A 19,511-nucleotide genomic window follows, 5' to 3' on the forward strand; every position below is an offset into this window, starting at 1 on the left:
AGAGACTGAGTCTTTCCGATCACAGATTTTCCTTTTCAGCAGCCGCATCTACCTTTGCATCTATTGTCGTTGTGATCTTATCAGTTATCTCCCCCCGAGCTGCGATAATCACTGGGTCTAACTCGCTCATGGTCTTCGTCAAAGCGGTGCCTGATTCAGAGTATTTGCGGGCGGGTGGCATGGAGGTGGGGGCCAGTGCCACTCAGGGCTTGTTAGCTTAGCTGCAGCGTAACTCGCCTTGCTCCTAGTGACATTGTTCTTCTTGTTCGGTTTATTAGACATTTTCAATAAATAAGGATCCAAGCTCAGTATGTCTGCTCCCACACACAAATGTCGAACCTCCAACTTGTAATATACACGGATAAATCCAACGGATTCAACGGCAGCTAGGCGCCCATCATCCCGGAAGTCTTGGGACAGCCATTCTATGAAATATATAGAAAATAAATGGGAAAGAGTTAGCAAATTTACTTTTGATAGACAGGGAACATGAATATATACTTCTAACTAGAGGATGTTTGGAGGGAATTCTGTTGCAAAAATGTATAAAATTATTTTATAACACCATGTCAAACCGCTCACTATTCACGGTGAAATAAACGTGGCAGAAACTGTGGCAGCCAGGAGGCCCAGCATTATCAGGTGTTTTGGGACTGTCTTGTTGCTTGGAAGTATTGGACTGAGATCAATAGGTCACTGCAAATGTTTTTTGGCTCGGCGTGCCACTAGATTTCAGGATTTATTTGAGCCACAAAACATGGACACAATATAAAGAAAAGAATGACACAAACTGAACCAACAAGGACTGGACTGATATTATTATTATTAATTTAAAACATTGAGAAAATTAAATTGAGAGTAAATTTGCATTGGGACAAATTAAACAAAACTTTGGACCAAATGTGCTGAAATAATACATTTTGTTTTTTGTCAAATATTTTCTTTGCGCTGTCTTTGTCTTTGAGGAGTCTGTGTGTTCATATTATCCTTAATATTACAGTATTACCTTTTCACATTTAGTCTTTACCACTGCTGTTCCCGGAGCGGCCGGCAGAGGGCGCTCCTCCCTCACATGCTCTTGCCTCCTGTCTGTTGCCTCTGATCTAATTAGTGCTTCTGATCTAATTAGTGCAGCCCCTTGATTCCACGCACATGATGCTCCTGTGCCGTGCCCTGGCCCCTCTGAGCCCTGTGGCGTGTGTGTCCTCCGCACCGTCTCCTCCGTACGGTGTGTGTCCTCCGTACGGTGTGTGTCCTCCGTTCCTGGTTGTTCTGCCTCAGTATGGCCCCGGCTTTGAGGGCCCTGGCTGTGTCCTTGCTCTGTGCCATGCTCCTCTCCTCTCACCCGGGCACCGCGGGGCCCCTGCACGCCCAGTGTAAAGTGGACTGGTAGGTACATGTGTCTTTGTTTTGTACTGGCGAGAGCAGGATTTATAAGTACAGGAAGTATAATGTATGTAGGACACAACTTTGAATATAAATTCTTTCATTTGTAAAATTCGGTGTTGTTGTAACGTTCACGTTATAATCTTATTGGTGGGGAAAAGTATAAGTAAGCTTTTAACTAGGGCTGTACAATGAATTGAATTTTAATTGAGATCAAGAATCCGTCCTTTCTAATGGTCAATGATCAACAGGGGTCTTCTTAATGCAGGGGTCCACATCCAGTCCTCTGTCAGTGAAAGCTTCAGACTTTAGAGGAAGAAATCTCACATTATGTTTGTAGTAAATGGCACTGGCATATGTCAAATATTTAGCCTTTACTCTAAATTATACCAATGTCAAGTCTCTAATTTATGACCTACCAATACTGATAGTAGTATTTCTATAGTGACATCACATGAGCAGTTTGACTCGTCTATTTTGCATTCAAATCTGCACCACTATCAATTATTGTAGCAATTTATGCTATTATAATAATTGCCATTTACACTGAAACAATTTAAAAGCTTGTAATCTAAGGTTTAAAGGCCAACATAGGCTGCAACTGTGATCCAGTGTTGAAAAAGTAAAGAACATTGATTTATGACATTGTTGTTCCTCGGATGTAGAAGAACAAGCCTCATACTTCATTTGGAGTGGTTTGAACGTCATGTGATTATGAGTCTAATCAGGTTAAGAGAGACTCTGTGTGGGATGAAAGGGGCTTTTCTTTTATTTAACTGCAATTATGGTTATGTGCTCCACATGTTTGCTTGCTCCAGAGACGAGACTGTGTTGTTGCCACGATTTGATGGTCAAACAAAAATAAAAATGGTCAACGATTTATTTTATTAATAAAAAACTAAAATTAATAAGGATAGTAATTTTAAGCAAATGAAAACACCCAATGACCAAACGAAAATGATGGATTATTCTGTTGTTGTGCAGGTACTTTGGGATTCGCTGTGAGGAGGTTTTCGAGGCGCTTGTGTCTCAGATCAAGGCCTGGAGGAGCACGAGCAGCTGCACCACCAGGGGGCAGCGCTGTCTCTACAAGGTTTGTGTTGGCCAGGTTAAAGCTTTAGAGGCCAGAGAGAATCCTCCCTCAGCTTTTTACAGTTTGAGGCGTGGATCCAGCGGATGCAGGGGAAACGTGCCGTCAGACGTTCATCAATGCAACGTATTCCAGAAAGTGTGAAGAATAAAGCATGGATCCAGAACAAACCAATAAATATCCAATGTCAGACCACTCTTGTCCCCATCAACTGCAGGCCAAAGAACTAGTCATTTCCCATTAGGTTTATTAGGTTTTCTGATACAATAAATACAAATCATACATACAAACAGACATCTTATTTAAGACAATTTTCAGACATGAGGAACTGCACAGTGTACTTTCTGCACTGTATACTTTCTGCACTGTGTACTTTCTGCACTGTGTACTTTCTGCACTGTGTACTTTCTGCACTGTGTACTTTCTGCACTGTGTACTTTCTGCACTGTGTACTTTCTGCACTGTGTACTTTCTGAACTGTGTACTTTCTGCACTGTGTACTTTCTGCACTGTGTACTTTCTGCACTGTGTACTTTCTGCACTGTGTACTTTCTGCACTGTGTACTTTCTGCACTGTGTACTTTCTGCACTGTGTACTTTCACTTTCACGCAGCTGACCAATCGTAGTTCTCAGCTTCACATTGTGAAATCTTTAAAGTTCTCCAGTTCTCCAGTTCTCCAGTTCCTTCCATGTAAACATGTCAAACTGTGATGGATGATGATCCGGGGCTGAAAATGGAGAACCAAACAAAAAAAACAGTTACATTATTTCAAGATCATTTATTTAATCAATATTATTATGTGACAACTTAAAGGTTGAATGGACGATTTTTTGGCCCAAATCTGAGTCTCATTTCCTCGTGGTGTGGACGGCCGATTAGTCCTGCCACGTATCGATCATAGGACACACCCACTGCACCTGCAGAGCCTGGTTCACCTGCAGAGCCTCGTTCACCTGCAGAGCCTCCTCAGCTCGTCCCCAGGAGAGCAGCATGTTTCCCTGGCGGCACATGCGTGGTTGATATTCCGGTGTGTGTCTAAGCGCATGGATCTATCATAATATAGTTCCCTCAGTGACGGGACAAAATGAAGATAGAGAAAGACAGTTCGAGCTCAGAAGAGACGGAAATCTACAGAGACGAGAGATGATGAGATCCATCACACTGATAAACAAACGCACGTGTGGTCGTGAGGCTTTTCTCTGCTTCCACACGGGTTGAGTGCGCATGTGCACTTCCACTTGAGTTCTCAAATCGGCGAAAAATCGTCCATTACGCCTTTAAAGCTTGTGTTTGTCTATTCAACAACTTTCTTAACTGGTCCTGAGCCTTTCTCAGGTGGCGTTGTTTGGCTATTTATGATGATGTTTTACAGCTGATGCTAAAAAGAACCACCACACTGTCCCCTCCGATGCATGTAAACCCCGGAACTACGATAAAAGTGTAATATTTTAGTTTGGTTTAATGATTATTTGAAGGGTCAATGTACAGAGACAGCAAACTCGTAAAAAACAAAGATATTCTGCACCAGATTGTAGATCCTACAGATGGTTTTTGATGGTTTTGAATCACAAAGATCATGATGTGGGAGGAGGATCTCTCACTGTGGGTCTCCTCCAGGTTTCTACTTTCTCCCAAAAAGTTGTATAGTTTTTCCTGCAGAAGGAGGGTCTAAGGACAGGGGGCACTGGGACATTTACCAATTTCCTATGAATATTGTTTAATATGTTTTAACTGTCACCCTTCCAGGAAACTGCTGGGCACAACAAAAATATATTGAATTGAATTGATAACCAGGGACAAAACTCTGAGTTTGACGTAGGGGGACGGTGAGTGCCAATAAATTCTCAAAGACATTTCAGGGACGGTGATTTATTATGAAATATTACCTTTATTAATAGTAGTTGACCTATTATTATTATCGCCATTAATATTATGAATAGACTTTGGTATTATTTCTAACAATAGTATGATTTTGGTATCATTTCTCTGCTCACCACCAGCTCGTCTGCTCTTTGAGAGTTTAGAGACGGACCAAGACCAGAGCACATGCAGCGACCCGGCGCCTGAAAGCACCCAAATTGGGCCGAGCGCCACTATTTGGACCTGTTTAGTTGCGTTTGTAAAACCCGCTCCTTGTGCTGGGAACACCCTCCGGCCTCGGGTCCACAGGCAGAACAAGCACTCACTGTAAACTTCAGAGGAGAGACCGAGGAGGAGGAAGAGAGCAACGTCTCAGTTTGGGGAAAACTTTCAGCCTCGGGCTCTCACTGGGGGCCGGGTTGGGCCGGGTTTCAAAATGCTGACCGCGGTATCGCATGTCCGTGCACAACATGAATCTTTGCGTTTAGACTGAGACTCAGTTTATTTCTCCGTGTGAGCTGATTTACCTGTGTCTGCCTTCTCCACATCTGGCTCTGATTACACTGGTTGGACATGTTTGCTCGGGGCCCCCTGCTGGATGAATGAGGATTACACTGGTTGGACATGTTTGCTCGGGGCCCCCTGCTGGATGAATGAGGATTACACTGGTTGGACATGTTTGCTCGGGGCCCCCTGCTGGATGAATGAGGATTACACTGGTTGGACATGTTTGCTCGGGGCCCCCTGCTGGATGAATGAGGATTACACTGGTTGGACATGTTTGCTCTGGGCCCCCTGCTGGATGAATGAGGATTACACTGGTTGGACATGTTTGCTCGGGGCCCCCTGCTGGATGAATGAGGATTACACTGGTTGGACATGTTTGCTCGGGGCCCCCTGCTGGATGAATGAGGATTACACTGGTTGGACATGTTTGCTCGGGGCCCCCTGCTGGATGAATGAGGATTACACTGGTTGGACATGTTTGCTCGGGGCCCCCTGCTGGATGAATGAGGATTACACCGGTTGGACATGTTTGCTCGGGGCCCCCTGCTGGATGAATGAGGATTACACTGGTTGGACATGTTTGCTCGGGGCCCCCTGCTGGATGAATGAGGATTACACTGGTTGGACATGTTTGCTCTGGGCCCCCTGCTGGATGAATGAGGATTACACTGGTTGGCCATGTTTGCTCGGGGCCCCCTGCTGGATGAATGAGGATTACACTGGTTGGACATGTTTGCTCGGGGCCCCCTGCTGGATGAATGAGGATTACACTGGTTGGACATGTTTGCTCGGGGCCCCCTGCTGGATGAATGAGGATTACACTGGTTGGACATGTTTGCTCTGGGCCCCCTGCTGGATGAATGAGGATTACACTGGTTGGCCATGTTTGCTCGGGGCCCCCTGCTGGATGAATGAGGATTACACTGGTTGGACATGTTTGCTCGGGGCCCCCTGCTGGATGAATGAGGATTACACTGGTTGGACATGTTTGCTCGGGGCCCCCTGCTGGATGAATGAGGATTACACTGGTTGGACATGTTTGCTCTGGGCCCCCTGCTGGATGAATGAGGATTACACTGGTTGGACATGTTTGCTCGGGGCCCCCTGCTGGATGAATGAGGATTACACTGGTTGGACATGTTTGCTCGGGGCCCCCTGCTGGATGAATGAGGATTACACTGGTTGGACATGTTTGCTCTGGGCCCCCTGCTGGATGAATGAGGATTACACTGGTTGGACATGTTTGCTCGGGGCCCCCTGCTGGATGAATGAGGATTACACTGGTTGGCCATGTTTGCTCGGGGCCCCCTGCTGGATGAATGAGGATTACACTGGTTGGACATGTTTGCTCGGGGCCCCCTGCTGGATGAATGAGGATTACACTGGTTGGACATGTTTGCTCGGGGCCCCCTGCTGGATGAATGAGGATTACACTGGTTGGACATGTTTGCTCGGGGCCCCCTGCTGGATGAATGAGGATTACACTGGTTGGACATGTTTGCTCGGGGCCCCCTGCTGGATGAATGAGGATTACACTGGTTGGACATGTTTGCTCTGGGCCCCCTGCTGGATGAATGAGGATTACACTGGTTGGACATGTTTGCTCGGGGCCCCCTGCTGGATGAATGAGGATTACACTGGTTGGACATGTTTGCTCGGGGCCCCCTGCTGGATGAATGAGGATTACACTGGTTGGACATGTTTGCTCGGGGCCCCCTGCTGGATGAATGAGGATTACACTGGTTGGCCATGTTTGCTCGGGGCCCCCTGCTGGATGAATGAGGATTACACTGGTTGGACATGTTTGCTCGGGGCCCCCTGCTGGATGAATGAGGATTACACTGGTTGGACATGTTTGCTCGGGGCCCCCTGCTGGATGAATGAGGATTACACTGGTTGGACATGTTTGCTCGGGGCCCCCTGCTGGATGAATGAGGATTACACTGGTTGGACATGTTTGCTCGGGGCCCCCGGCTGGATGGTAGCTGATGTTGTTGCTTCCTGGTTGCAGCTGCAGTCGGCCTCAGTGCACTTCATCGAGGCCAAACACACCACACGCTTCAAGAGACACGTGGACAACATCCACATACGCCTGATGCCCTTCCACTTCTTCACCAGCTGCCACGTCTCGGTAGGCTACGTGACTTTAACATTTGCATTTATTTAGTACTTCATAACTCAACAAAGGTTCAAACAAAACAAAAGGGCTGTAATTGACTTTCCTCGTGAATTGATTAGTAAACTAACTACTGCATTTGTCCTGTCCAAAACTATTGTAAATGTATATACTAATTGTATTTATGTATATGTGTGTATGCATGTGTATATAGTTTTTTAATATACTTTATTTGAATACATGGATACATCTCTTACAATACAATACAATACAATACATACATAGATAAATAAATAAAAAAACTTGAATTGAATTGTCATACAAACCCAACCACAAAGAGCAAGGGGCAGACATGTTGAGGGACGATATTCCCTGGACAGCCTATAGGAAACCTTTCCTATTTTAATGCACAGCATTGCACATAAAATGAAAGGTTACCAATACAGTGACACGCACATTGACATTCACATCCATACACGAACACTTAACCATAACAGTACAACCAAATACATAACAATCATATACAATATTATTATTAGGCCCGAGCGCCACAAGCTGGCTAGAGGCCTATTAGTTCCTTGAGGTCGCACTTCGCACGGCTGCGAAAGTGTGCACGTCGCCCACTTCCAAACACTCACTAACGCACTCCTTCACTCATGCACGTCCCGTGCAGACTATTTAGTAGCAGGAAAATGAAACATTATCATTGTAAACGGGCGAAGCCCGTGCAAAAGTGCGCACTAAATGAGCGCTTTATATGGGGATGACGGCCGTGAATTGAAGCGGTCGTTATCCCCATATAAAGCACTCATTTGCACTAAGTAGCTCACGAGTACGTTCCCCATCTCTTGCATGTTCCGTGCATATAAGCATGTAATGCAAAAATGTAACAATATTACTGTATAGAAGGCCAAAAACACAAAGTGGGCGGAGCCCACTCAAAATTAACGAAAGTACTACGAAAGTGACCAGGGACCCACACCATGATGTAGGAGCGCTTTCCGAAAATGTATAGTTTATGATATTTGAAAAATGGGAAATCTTCCTTCTTCTTCTTCCAACCCCCCTATTTTTCACCCAGTGAACACTGAAAAAAAGTCACAAAAATTTGCACACCTCTAAAAATTGTGCCTCTCTGACTATCTCCTTTTTCTAAAATTTAAAAAACTGGTGCGTCAGCGCCCCCAAATGTAGAAAAAAATGCACTGAGAGATAGGAAATGGCCCAAAAAAATGTGCTAAGCATGACTCGGGAGTTTTTCTAAATGTCTTACGTTTACCAACTCCTCCCAGGGCGTTGGCCAGAAAAAGCTGGATATTGGTGAACTTTGGTTGAGGAGTGAGACATCAAAAGTTGTCCAAAAGTACATTGACCCTGTCACAAACTGTAGCTACAATTATGGAAATTTCCCAAATTTTAAATTTGCTGCCGGTTGTGCAGATAAAGTCTGAATTGCGTCAAATTTGAATCAGTTGTCAAACCCTTTACCCTAAACATTTTTTAATGAAATAAATTGATTTGGCGAGACGGCGCCCCCTACAGAGTTACATAACATTTTATATGGAGGGTAAAATGTTTCGAAATTTTGCACAAAATTTCATTTTGGCATCCCGATCAAAAAGTGAATGAGTACCATGTCATATTTGTAACAGCATAGCCATAGCGATGACAGAAACCTCCCATGTTATTCCAATGGGGAAATCGCCAGATCTCTGAGATTTTAACATGCTGACACTTTATCCATCCATCCATCCATCCATTTTCCACCGCTTGTTCCCTTTCGGGGTCGCAGGTGACTGGAGCCTATCCCAGTGACTTCGGGCCTTAGGCGGGGTACATCCTGGACTGTGGCCAACTTGTCGCAGACTGACACTTTATACTTTTACAAACTCCTCCTGGGGCGTTAGCCCTATTACCATGACATTTGGTGAGACTCATCTTCAGGGGTGAACCATCAAAAGTTAGCAAAATTTGTATTCTTAGAGTCACGGACTTTGTGCGGTGGAGCTGCAAACCTTTCCCTTCATATGTAAAGCAAAGGGGAAAATGCGACAGCGTCACAGATTCAGCAGTAGGTGTAATAAATGAAAAAAATATATACGTTTCTTAAACATTTTAAATTTAATTGGAGCGTTCGTGCACATTTCTTTGCTGAACACAATGATATATTAAAGCCGCAAGCGGCATCCAACAGGCCTCGCGGGCCGCCGGCCTTCCGACTCTGCGCTTTCGACTTGATAAAGATGGCGCCCTTATTGTGTGTTGAATTAAAAAAGAACTTGACAGACGGGGACACATTGGACATGGCCAATCCAGTGCAAATGGACACAAGTGTCAGTCAAATGTGCTGCGCCGCCGCACAGAGACCGTAGCACTTAGAATATAAATATGGATAACTTTTGATGCCCCGCTTGTGTAGATCATATTTCCCAAAGTAAAGCTTGATCGAGCTATTGCCCACGGAGGAGTTTGTTAAAGTGTGAAGCGTAAAAATGTGGTGATTTGAGCGATTCTACGATTTTCCCATAAGGATAACATGGGATGTTTCTGTCATCGCTACGGTTACGCCGTACAAAATATGACTTTGGCTCTCATACTTTTATGATCAGGATGGCAAATTAGAATTTTGTTCAAAATATCATGTCATTTGGAAAAACTCTATTGTTTATAGGCCACTCTGAAGGCCAAATAGTCAGAATTCTGGGAAACGTTTGCGGCTCCGTCGCACAGAGACCGTAAAAGCTATCCTTAAAATTTGGATAACTTTAGATGCCCCACTTGTCTAGAGGACGTACACCGATTTTGAGGACGGTGGGCAAAACGCACTAGAAGTAATTCGTTAAAGTGTGAAACAGAAAAATGTTGATATTCGAGAGATTTAGCGGTTTTCCCATAGGGATAACATGGGAGGTTTATGTCATCGCTACGACTACGCCGTAAAAATTAAGGCATTTGTCTGATTGGCTTTTTTGATCGGGACGCCAAAATAGAATTTTGGGTAAAGTTTAGAAAATTTTGGTAAAACTAATTTTTGACCTTCAATGTTAATTTAAAGGTCACTCTGTAGGGGGCACTATCGCGCCCATTTCAATTTTGTCATCATAAACTGGTCCAAACTAGAAAGTTGAACAACTGATTCAAATTTGGTCCTAATCGGACTTGTTTTGATCAAATGGGAACAATTTTTAGATCTGCAATATCCCAAAATAAGTTGTCCAACTTTGCGGCTGCGCCGCACACAGACCGTAAAAGGTATCTCAAAAAATTGGATAACTTTAGATGCCCCACTTGTCCAGAGGACGTACGCCGATTTTGAAGTCGGTGGGCAAAACGCCCTAGGAGGAGTTTGTCAAAGTTTGACGTGAACAAAATGGCTAACACAGCGTGTTTTCATTTTCAAAGGAACATGGCGGCCATAGGGTAAGTCTGGGGGCGTGGCCACAATAATATTTGTTTTTTGTCCTCACAAGAGGAATGCCAGTTCCGAATTTCGTAGCTTTACGACAAAGTTGACCTCGGGGCGTCTCCCATAGGCGCAATGTATTTTGACTTTTGTCGGTGGCGCTGTCGCGCCATTTTTTTAGGAAAAAAAAAATGGCCCAGAAAAAACAAAATTTTTCGCCGATTCTGAATTTTGGGCAAAGTTTGGTGAGTTTTTGAGCATGTTCAGGGGGTCAAATTAGAAAAATTAAAGCCGCAAGCGGCATCCAACAGCCCTCGCGGGCCGCCGGCCTTCCGACTCTGCGCTTTCGACTTGATAAAGATGGCGCCCTTATTGTGTGTTGAATTAAAAAAGAACTTGACAGACGGGGACACATTGGACATGGCCAATCCAGTGCAAATGAACACAAGTGTCAGTCAAATTTGCTGCGCCGCCGCACAGAGACCGTAGCACTTGGAATAAAAATATGGATAACTTTTGATGCCGCGCTTGTGTAGATGATATTTCCCAAAGTAAAGCTTGATCGAGCTATTGCCCACGGAGGAGTTTGTTAAAGTGTGAAGCGTAAATGTGAACATTTCAAGGATTTGGCGTTTTTCCCATTTGTGACATATATTTGCGGCTCTACCACACAGAGACCCTAGTACTTAAAATCAAAATATGGATAACTTTTGATGCCCCACTTGTGTAGATGATTTTCCCCAAATATGAGTTTGATCGGACAATCGCCCTTGGAGGAGTTCGTTAAAGTGTGAAGCGTAAAAATGTGGTGATTTGAGCAATTTCGCGATTTTCCCATAAGGATATCATGGGATGTTTCTGTCATCATTACGGTTACGCCGTACAAAATATGACTTTGGCTCTCATACTTTTATGATCAGGATGGCAAATTAGAATTTTGTGCAAAATATCATGTCATTTGGAAAAACTCTATTGTTTATAGGCCACTCTGAAGGCCAAATAGTCAGAATTCAGGGAAAAGTTTGCGGCTCCGTCGCACAGAGACCGTAGAAGTTATCCTTAAAATTTGGATAACTTTAGATGCCCCACTTGTCTAGGGGACGTACAACGATTTTGAGGTCGGTGGGCAAAACGCCCTAGGAGGAGTTCGTTAAAGTGTGAAACAGAAAAAATGTGGATATTCGAGAGATTTAGCAATTTTCCCATAGGGATAACATGGGAGGTTTCCGTCATGGCTACGGCTACGCCGTAAAAATTAAGGCATAAGTTTGATTGGCCTTTTGCTCGGGACCCCAAAATAGAATTTTGGGCAAAGTTTAGAACATTTGTGTAAAACCAGTTTTTGTCCATCAATGTTCACTCAAAGGCAACTCTGTAGGGGGCGCTATCGCGCCCATTTCAATTTTGTCATCCTAAACTGGTCCAAACTTGAAAGTTTAACAACTGATTCAAATTTGGTTCTAATCGGACTCGTTTTGATCAAATGGGAGCAATTTTTAGATCTGCAATATTCCAAAATAAGTTGTCCAACTTTGTGGCTGCGCTGCACACAGACCGCAAAAGGTATCTCAAAAAATTGGATAACTTTAGATGCCCCACTTGTCCAGAGGACGTACGCCGATTTTGAAGTCGGTGGGAAAAACGCCCTAGGAGGAGTTCATCAAAGTTTGACGTGAACAAAATGGCTAACACAGCGTGTTTTCATTTTAAAAGGAACATGGCGGCCATAGGGTAAGTCTGGGGGCGTGGCCACAATAATTTTTTTTTTTGTCCTCACAAGAGGAATGCGTGTTCCGAATTTCGTAGCTTTACGACAAAGTTGACCTCGGGGCGTCTCCCATAGGCGCAATGTATTTTGACTTTTGTCGGTAGCGCTGTCGCGCCATTTTTTAACGGAAAAAAAAAATGGCCCAGAAAAAATCAAATTTTTCGCCGATTCTGAATTTTGGGCAAAGTTTGGTGAGTTTTTGAGCATGTTCAGGGGGTCAAATTAGAGCTCAAAAAGCAGAAGAACAAGAAAAATAAAAATAAAAATAATAATATTTTTAGCAAAAACAATATAGCCGTTTCCACTATAACAACAAATTATACATCGTTTGAAAGCTCTAAGCCTTCCCCATGCCGCCATGGGGTGGAATCATCATTACGAGCGCTTACGCGCTCGTCACTCCCCATTCCGTCGGGATGCCCCGCCCACTCCCCATAGACTTCCATTGATTTGAGCAGATACAAGCATGGCCCATGCCTGCGGCATGGATTCTCGCGTACAGGACGATGCCAGGAGGGTTTTTGGAGGAATGCAGCGCTTCGCGCTGCTGTTGTCAACAATTTGTGAATGGGCTACGCCCATTCACAAATTGTTGACTATTTCTGTCATAGCAGGAGTAAGTATGCATGATCCATGCCTTCGGCATGGGCTAGTTCACTGTACTTGCCAGGGGCGACGGGGCAGACAGTTGCAACGCTGCCTTCGGCAGCGTTGCGGGAGCAATAGGCCCTACGCCCTGCTGGGGCTCGGGCCTAAATATAGCCGCAAGCGGCAATGATCGGCCCTCGCCACGCCGCCGCCGCCACACCGCCGCCACGCCGCAAGAGGAGGGGGCGCTAACGCGCCCCAATTGTCCTTTTATTACGCCTACTGCTGAATCTGTGACGCTGTCACATCTTCTCCCCTTTGTTTTACATCAAAAAGCTATTTTATTTTGAATTCTTGGCAAAATGTGCGGCTTTGCCGCACAGATACCGTGACTCTTTGAATGAAAATGTGGATAACTTTTGATGGTCCTGAAGATGAGTCTCACCAAATTTCAGGTTAATATGTCTAACGCCCTAGGAGGAGTTTGTGAAAGTCTAAAGTGTAAACATGTTCTGGCGATTTCCCCATTGGAATAAAATGGAAGGTTTCGGTCATCGTTACGGCAACGCCATAACAATTATGACATGGGTCTCATTGACTTTTTTGATGGGGCCAAAATTGAGTTGTGTGTCAAATTTCATATAATTTCGCAAAACTAAACATTTAACCTCCATATAAAATCTGTAGGGGGCGCTGTGGCGCCAAATTAATTTATTTCACTTCAAGTAGGTTTAAGGCAAAGAGTTTAACAACTGATTCTAATTTGACGCAATTCGGACTTTATCTGCGCAAACGGCAGAAATTTTAAATATGGGAGATTTCTGAAATTCTAGCTACAGTTTGCGGCTTCGCCGCACAGAGACCGTGAGAGGTATCAATGTAATTTGGATAACTTTTGATGTCCCACTCCTCAGTAGCATTTTCACCAAATTTCAGCTTTTTAGGGCCAACGCCCTGGGAGGAGTTCGTAAAAGTTTGGAAAAACTCCAAAGTCATGTTTAGCCATTTTTGAAGCAATATGGCCGACATTTGGTTGGGCGGACGCCGTTGCCGTAATAATATTTTTTACTTCTCTTGTCACCATCTACCTCTGCGCCAAATTTCATGATTCTACGATCAGATTTTCTTTGGGTCATTTCCCATCTCTCAATGCATTTTTGGTACATTTTGGGGCGCTAACGCGCCAATTTTTTTTTTATTTTAGAAAAGAGAAATAGCCAGAATGTAGAGAGGCACGATTTTTAGAGGTGTGCAAATTTTTGTGACTTTTCGTCAATGTTCACTGGGTGAAAAATGGGGGGGTTGGTCCCGAGAAGAAAGAAGAAGAAAGAATAATATTCCGATGCGAAAACAATGTTTCCCATTTTTCAAATATCATAAACTATACATTTTGGGAAAGCGCTCGCGCTTTCCTACCTCATGGTGTGGGTCCCTGGTCACTGACGGGTACTTTCGTTAATTTTGAGTGGGCTCCGCCCACTTTGTGTTTTTGGCCCTCTATACAGTAATAATGTTCAATTTTTGCATTACATGCTTATATGCACGGAACATGCAAGAGATGGGGAACGTATTCGTGAGCTACTTAGCGCAAATGAGTGCTTTATATGGGGATGACGACCGCTTCAATTTGCGGCCGTCATCCCAATGTAAAGCGCTCGTTTAGTGCGCACTTTTGCACGGGCTTTGCCCGTTTACAATGGTAATGTTCCATTTTCCTACTAATAATTAGTATGCACGGGGCGTGCATGAGTGAAGGAGTGCGTTAGTGAGCGTTTGGAAGTGGGCAAGCGCTTCGCGCTCGATTTCGTGCGCACTTTCGCAGCCGTGCTTCGCACGGCCTTACGGGACTAATAGGCCTCTCGCCAGCTTGTGGCGCTCGGGCCTAATAAAAATAATAATATTTTTAGCAAAAACAATATAGCCGTTTCCACTATAACAACAAATTATACATTGTTTGAAAGCTCTAAGCCTTCCCCATGCCGCCATGGGGTGGAATCATCATTACGAGCGCTTACGCGCTCGTCACTCCCTATTTCGTCGGGATGCCCCGCCCACTCCCCATAGACTTCCATTGATTTGAGCAGAAACAAGCATGGCCCATGCCTGCGGCATGGATTCTCGCGTACGGGACGATGTCAGGAGGGTTTTTGGAGGAATGCAGCGCTTCGCGCTGCTGTTGTCAACAATGAGTGAATGGGCTACGCCCATTCACTCATTGTTGACTATTTCTGTCATAGCAGGAGTAAGTATGCATGATCCATGCCTTCGGCATGGGCTAGTTCACTGTACTTGCCAGGGGCGACGGGGCACCAAACATGCGGGCTGCGCCGCAGTTGCAATTAGGCCCGAGCCCTGCTGGGGCTCGGGCCTAATTATAGTAGCTATCTTGGCTCTCTAGCGCCCTCTCCAAATTAGATTTTCTTCTCTCATAGAAGAAAATCTATTTGTGACCGGGCCCAATGTGACAAAGCCATGAACGTTGACGAAAACGAAACTTGGTTTGACCCAAAATTCTGGATCGGTGAAAAATTTAAGCTAGCTCGCTAGCTCCATCTGCAATGCCTTTTTCATCTTAGACATGAAACTTGGTACAAACATACCTCATATCAGGAATTAAAACGTTTTTTTATGACCACGCCCAAAACCCCACAGGTTGCCCCATTGTGGGCGAAACCCAATTTGTTCACATTTTTACACCTCATACTTAACTTTTTTCCACCTTGGATTTTCAGTCAAAAGGTTTGAAATGTGTAAAAATAAACTACACCCATGTGTGATTATAGGTAATTCTTTTGATTTTTGATACAATTCCAAATGTGGGCATGGCGAGCTCGTTAACAAAAAACATTTGTATTAGCTAAAACTTGTACTTTCATTCAAGTTTTGAAAGTTTTGAAAAGGTAAAAAAATCAGGGACAGCACCTTCAAAGGTTAAATTACATGTTTAGTGGAAAGGTTTAAAACGTATGACCTACGTGCAATCTATGTGCTGTCGTGACACATATTCATGTGCAATTACTGTCGGGATCACATGCAATGGTATTTATTTATTTATTTATCTATGGGAGTTTTTATTTATTTATAGGAGATCTTCTACTGAAAGTGTTTTTCAGACTTCCTATAAGTGATCTGTTCTTCTGTATCTACCTCTGTATCTACCTGCGTTGCACCAATGAAATTTCCCCATGTGGGACAATAAAGGAATATCTTATCTTATCTTATCTTATTTGGTAATCATCCAGGGCCAGTATTTTAAACATAATCCAACACGATGAATCCAGCTGGATTGTATTTTTTACAAATCTGATTTCAAACCAGATTAGATCCAGAAAATTCAAATCCAGATTTGTAAATCCCAATCCTGTCCTTGATCCGCATATTTGCTCCTTTGAGTATTTCAGAGTTTTACAGCGCATTCCTACGGAGGGGCATTGCGTTTACAAAAAACAAAAATCTATCTCATAAGATAGTATCTCATATTTAGGAGTTAATTGAGTAAAAAAAAAATGGTATTAATAATAAGTATTTTTAACCAGCTAGACATTAAATTATTATTTACGGGTGAAATTTCTACTTTTAGTCAAATCTGCAGCTCCTGCATCACTTCAATTTCCTGGAAATTTGGATCAGGATAATTTTGCCATAATCCAATCCAGCAAAGTTTGAAATAAGGGGATTGAAATCTGATCCATGGATCAGACTCCAGGGAATTGGAACTGGGGATAATTTTGATCTCGATTCAAAGTTTTGGCATACTGGCCCAGATGACTACCTTTTGAAACCTTTTCTATCGTGGACCTCTCCTGAAGGATCAAAGCAACTTGAACATTTATTGTGATTTTTATATGGTTAGGTCATGTTTATTTCCTTTAGTATGGCCCAAACACCCAGTCTACACATATGACATAGATACACTGAAGAATATGGTTATTCATATCCATGGATCTTATACTTTTAGGCGATGTCCATCTCTCAGACGTGGTACGCCATCAAAGACCACGGCACCAACTACTGTAACCTGTACAACCTGGTGGAAGGTGAGATTCTGGCACCTTTTTGCTGATGTAACATCTGACATGTAACACTTGTCATCACTGGCACAGGGAGTGCCCTGGGGCTGCTGGTCATGTTACAGAGGGTGTGGTCATAGCTGTTACAGAGAGTGCCCTGGGGCTGCTGGTCATGTTACAGAGGGTGTGGTCATAGCTGTTACAGAGAGTGCCCTGGGCTGCTGGTCATGTTACAGAGGGTGTGGTCATAGCTGTTACAGAGAGTGCCCTGGGCTGCTGGTCATGTTACAGAGGGTGTGGTCATAGCTGTTACAGAGAGTGCCCTGGGCTGCTGGTCATGTTACAGAGGGTGTGGTCATAGCTGTTACAGAGAGTGCCCTGGGCTGCTGGTCATGTTGCAGAGGGTGTGGTCATAGCTGTTACAGAGAGTGCCCTGGGCTGCTGGTCATGTTACAGAGGGTGTGGTCATAGCTGTTACAGAGAGTGCCCTGGGGCTGCTGGTCATGTTGCAGAGGGTGTGGTCATAGCTGTTACAGCAGTGGTTCTTAACCTGGGTTCGATCGAACCCCAGGGGTTCGGTGAGTCAATCTCAGGGGTTCGGCGGAGGTCAAGACACACATCCGACTCATATGATTTGTGACGACACACCCCTTTTGCCCTATCTGTGCTGCAGGGAATTTGGTGCACTCAGAAGTCGAGTTGTGATGGTACATTTTGTGATTTCTTTCTTAATATTTTACACTGAATCAAAGCCCACCTTTCTGGGCAAAGTCTTGGTACCGGCTTGGCCCCAAAAGTGCCAAAAGATCAGCCTCTGGGGCCATTTCCCTTGTCCTTTTCTATAACTACTATACTATAATATAATATATTTGCGAGCGATTCTTTTCGAGGATGCTGGACATAAAAAATAAGAAAAGGAACAGACTTTGTTGCGAAAATGACATGAGAGTGGCACTTGAACTGGTCTCTGAAGGGAGCAGAAGTAGAAGTAATGTCATGTTTTGATGATTTTGTTCTTCAAAACACAGGGATGTTGATGCATGGTTCATTTTGTGAACCAGTAAAATATATACCTATGTTTTGAATTTGAAATAAAAACATATTTGATTTTTCCAATTAAGAAGGATTCGGTGCACTTAAGAAACTGGTGGGGTTCAGTACCTCCAAAAAGGTTAAGAACCACTGTGTTACAGAGAGTGCACTGGGGCTGCTGGCCATGTCACAGAGGGTGTGGTCATAGCTGTTACAGAGGGGATTGTGGTCACCAGTACTATCACCTGTTTAACTACAGTCTTTGTGTTCCAGGGAGTGGGCTGACGGAGGTGCGCGGGTACAAGGAGCTGACCAGTGACTTCATGTGCACTCAGAGGTCTTCAGCAAACTGCACTGTCGACTGACCACACTGCTCCAACAGCTGATGAATTTATGCATGTTGTTAACAGTTATTTTTATCATTTGAACATTTTGATGTGCTTTATTTGTAAAATTTATTTTTATTCCAAATCTTGCCTGTAGCTCTCCTCTCAACATTTTCAAAGACACATAAGGTGATCCGGTGTTTTTATGATCAATGCATTTGAGTGTAGTTGGAGATGTAATCGCTAACTTAGATTCGGGAGCAGGACCACGTCTCAACCTCTTACTTCCCCAGCAACCACACCTCCAGTCTTTAACCACGCCTCTTATTACACAGGCCTATATATGCAGAGGCCAATCCCAGCATCTCTTGTTGTCTCTGCTCTCTCGACAGAGAGACACTCAGTACAGCGCGTTCATTCAAACCAACCATGAGCCATTTCCTCAGATTCTGATCCGTTCCCAATCTGAGCAATTCAGTCTGAAACATTCAGTCGGTCAGTTCCCCCAGGACTCACCCAGCGCGATTCCACAGCTCCAAACACCATCAGCTCCTCCGCACCTGGGTCTCTCACGGACCCCACCTCCGGGACACTCCATGTCACCTCCGGGCGTCCACACAGTACACCGACCTCCACTCCACAGCAACGGCCTGGACCCACGCTCTCCTTCTCGCTCTCTGCCCCTCATTTTAACCGGGCGCTATCCGAGCTTCCGGAGCGGGGCACGGCTCCCGCGCCGGCCGGCGCGCTCCGTGTGCTGCGCCCAGGCGCGCGTCTCCACTCAGGTGGACACCAGAGACCGTACCGCAGCGGGTGCACCGGGCCGAAGCTGGTGGACATTTCTTTCAGACGCTACGTCAATAAATATCCATGTTTTCGTCAGCCTCACTTCCTGGTTCCACGTCCGTCCGGAGGCGCGCAGCCGATGACGTCACCATTGCTCCACGGGCCGCAGCTCGACCTCTCAGATCCCCCTGGTGGCGGGAGCCAGGTTGTACAACTCAATTTAAAGCCAGATTAAACAACGTTCATAGGGACTCTGCAATGTCCCAGCTTGTCTTAACAATGTTGAGTTCAAATGCTCCCTCTTTTCTCAAACTTTCTCATCAATTCTCATCACCTTTGCTGCAGCTGCACTCAACTCCCTCAACATGCTTTCCTCTATCCCTCCTCTGTACCTACATTTTACTGCATGTACCATCAATGTACCATCAATGTACCATCTTCTATGGGCTGGCTCTTTACCATCCACTATCATTCTGGCTTAAGCTAATCTTTCTTTCGCCCTAAGTTCATGCTGTTCATCGTTCCTACTCTTCTCACGTGAACTCTCAAGCTTCCTTTTCTTTTCTCATGCAACCTTCACACCTCGTAGGCTCACAATTCATGCTTCCACTAAATTACTTTCATGTCACATTCAGCT

The 19,511-nt window shown here is 44.5% G+C and overlaps 1 protein-coding gene across 1 annotated transcript; it reads left to right on the top strand.

The window, feature by feature from the left end:
• The first annotated feature begins 1,234 nt into the window (after nucleotides 1-1,234).
• Nucleotides 1,235-18,151, top strand: LOC140364269 (uncharacterized). The gene is made up of 5 exons (XM_072450362.1): nucleotides 1,235-1,389; nucleotides 2,371-2,479; nucleotides 6,857-6,976; nucleotides 16,679-16,757; nucleotides 18,036-18,151. The coding sequence occupies exons 1-5, from the start codon at nucleotides 1,283-1,285 to the stop codon at nucleotides 18,125-18,127; spliced, it is 507 nt and encodes a 168-aa protein (XP_072306463.1). The 5' UTR covers nucleotides 1,235-1,282; the 3' UTR covers nucleotides 18,128-18,151.
• The last annotated feature ends 1,360 nt before the right edge of the window (nucleotides 18,152-19,511 follow it).

This window comes from Eucyclogobius newberryi, unplaced genomic scaffold (assembly GCF_026437365.1).
Source record: "Eucyclogobius newberryi isolate DKJ021-1_F unplaced genomic scaffold, fEucNew1.0.hap1 SCAF_18, whole genome shotgun sequence".
NCBI classification, from domain to species: Eukaryota; Metazoa; Chordata; class Actinopteri; order Gobiiformes; family Gobiidae; genus Eucyclogobius; species Eucyclogobius newberryi.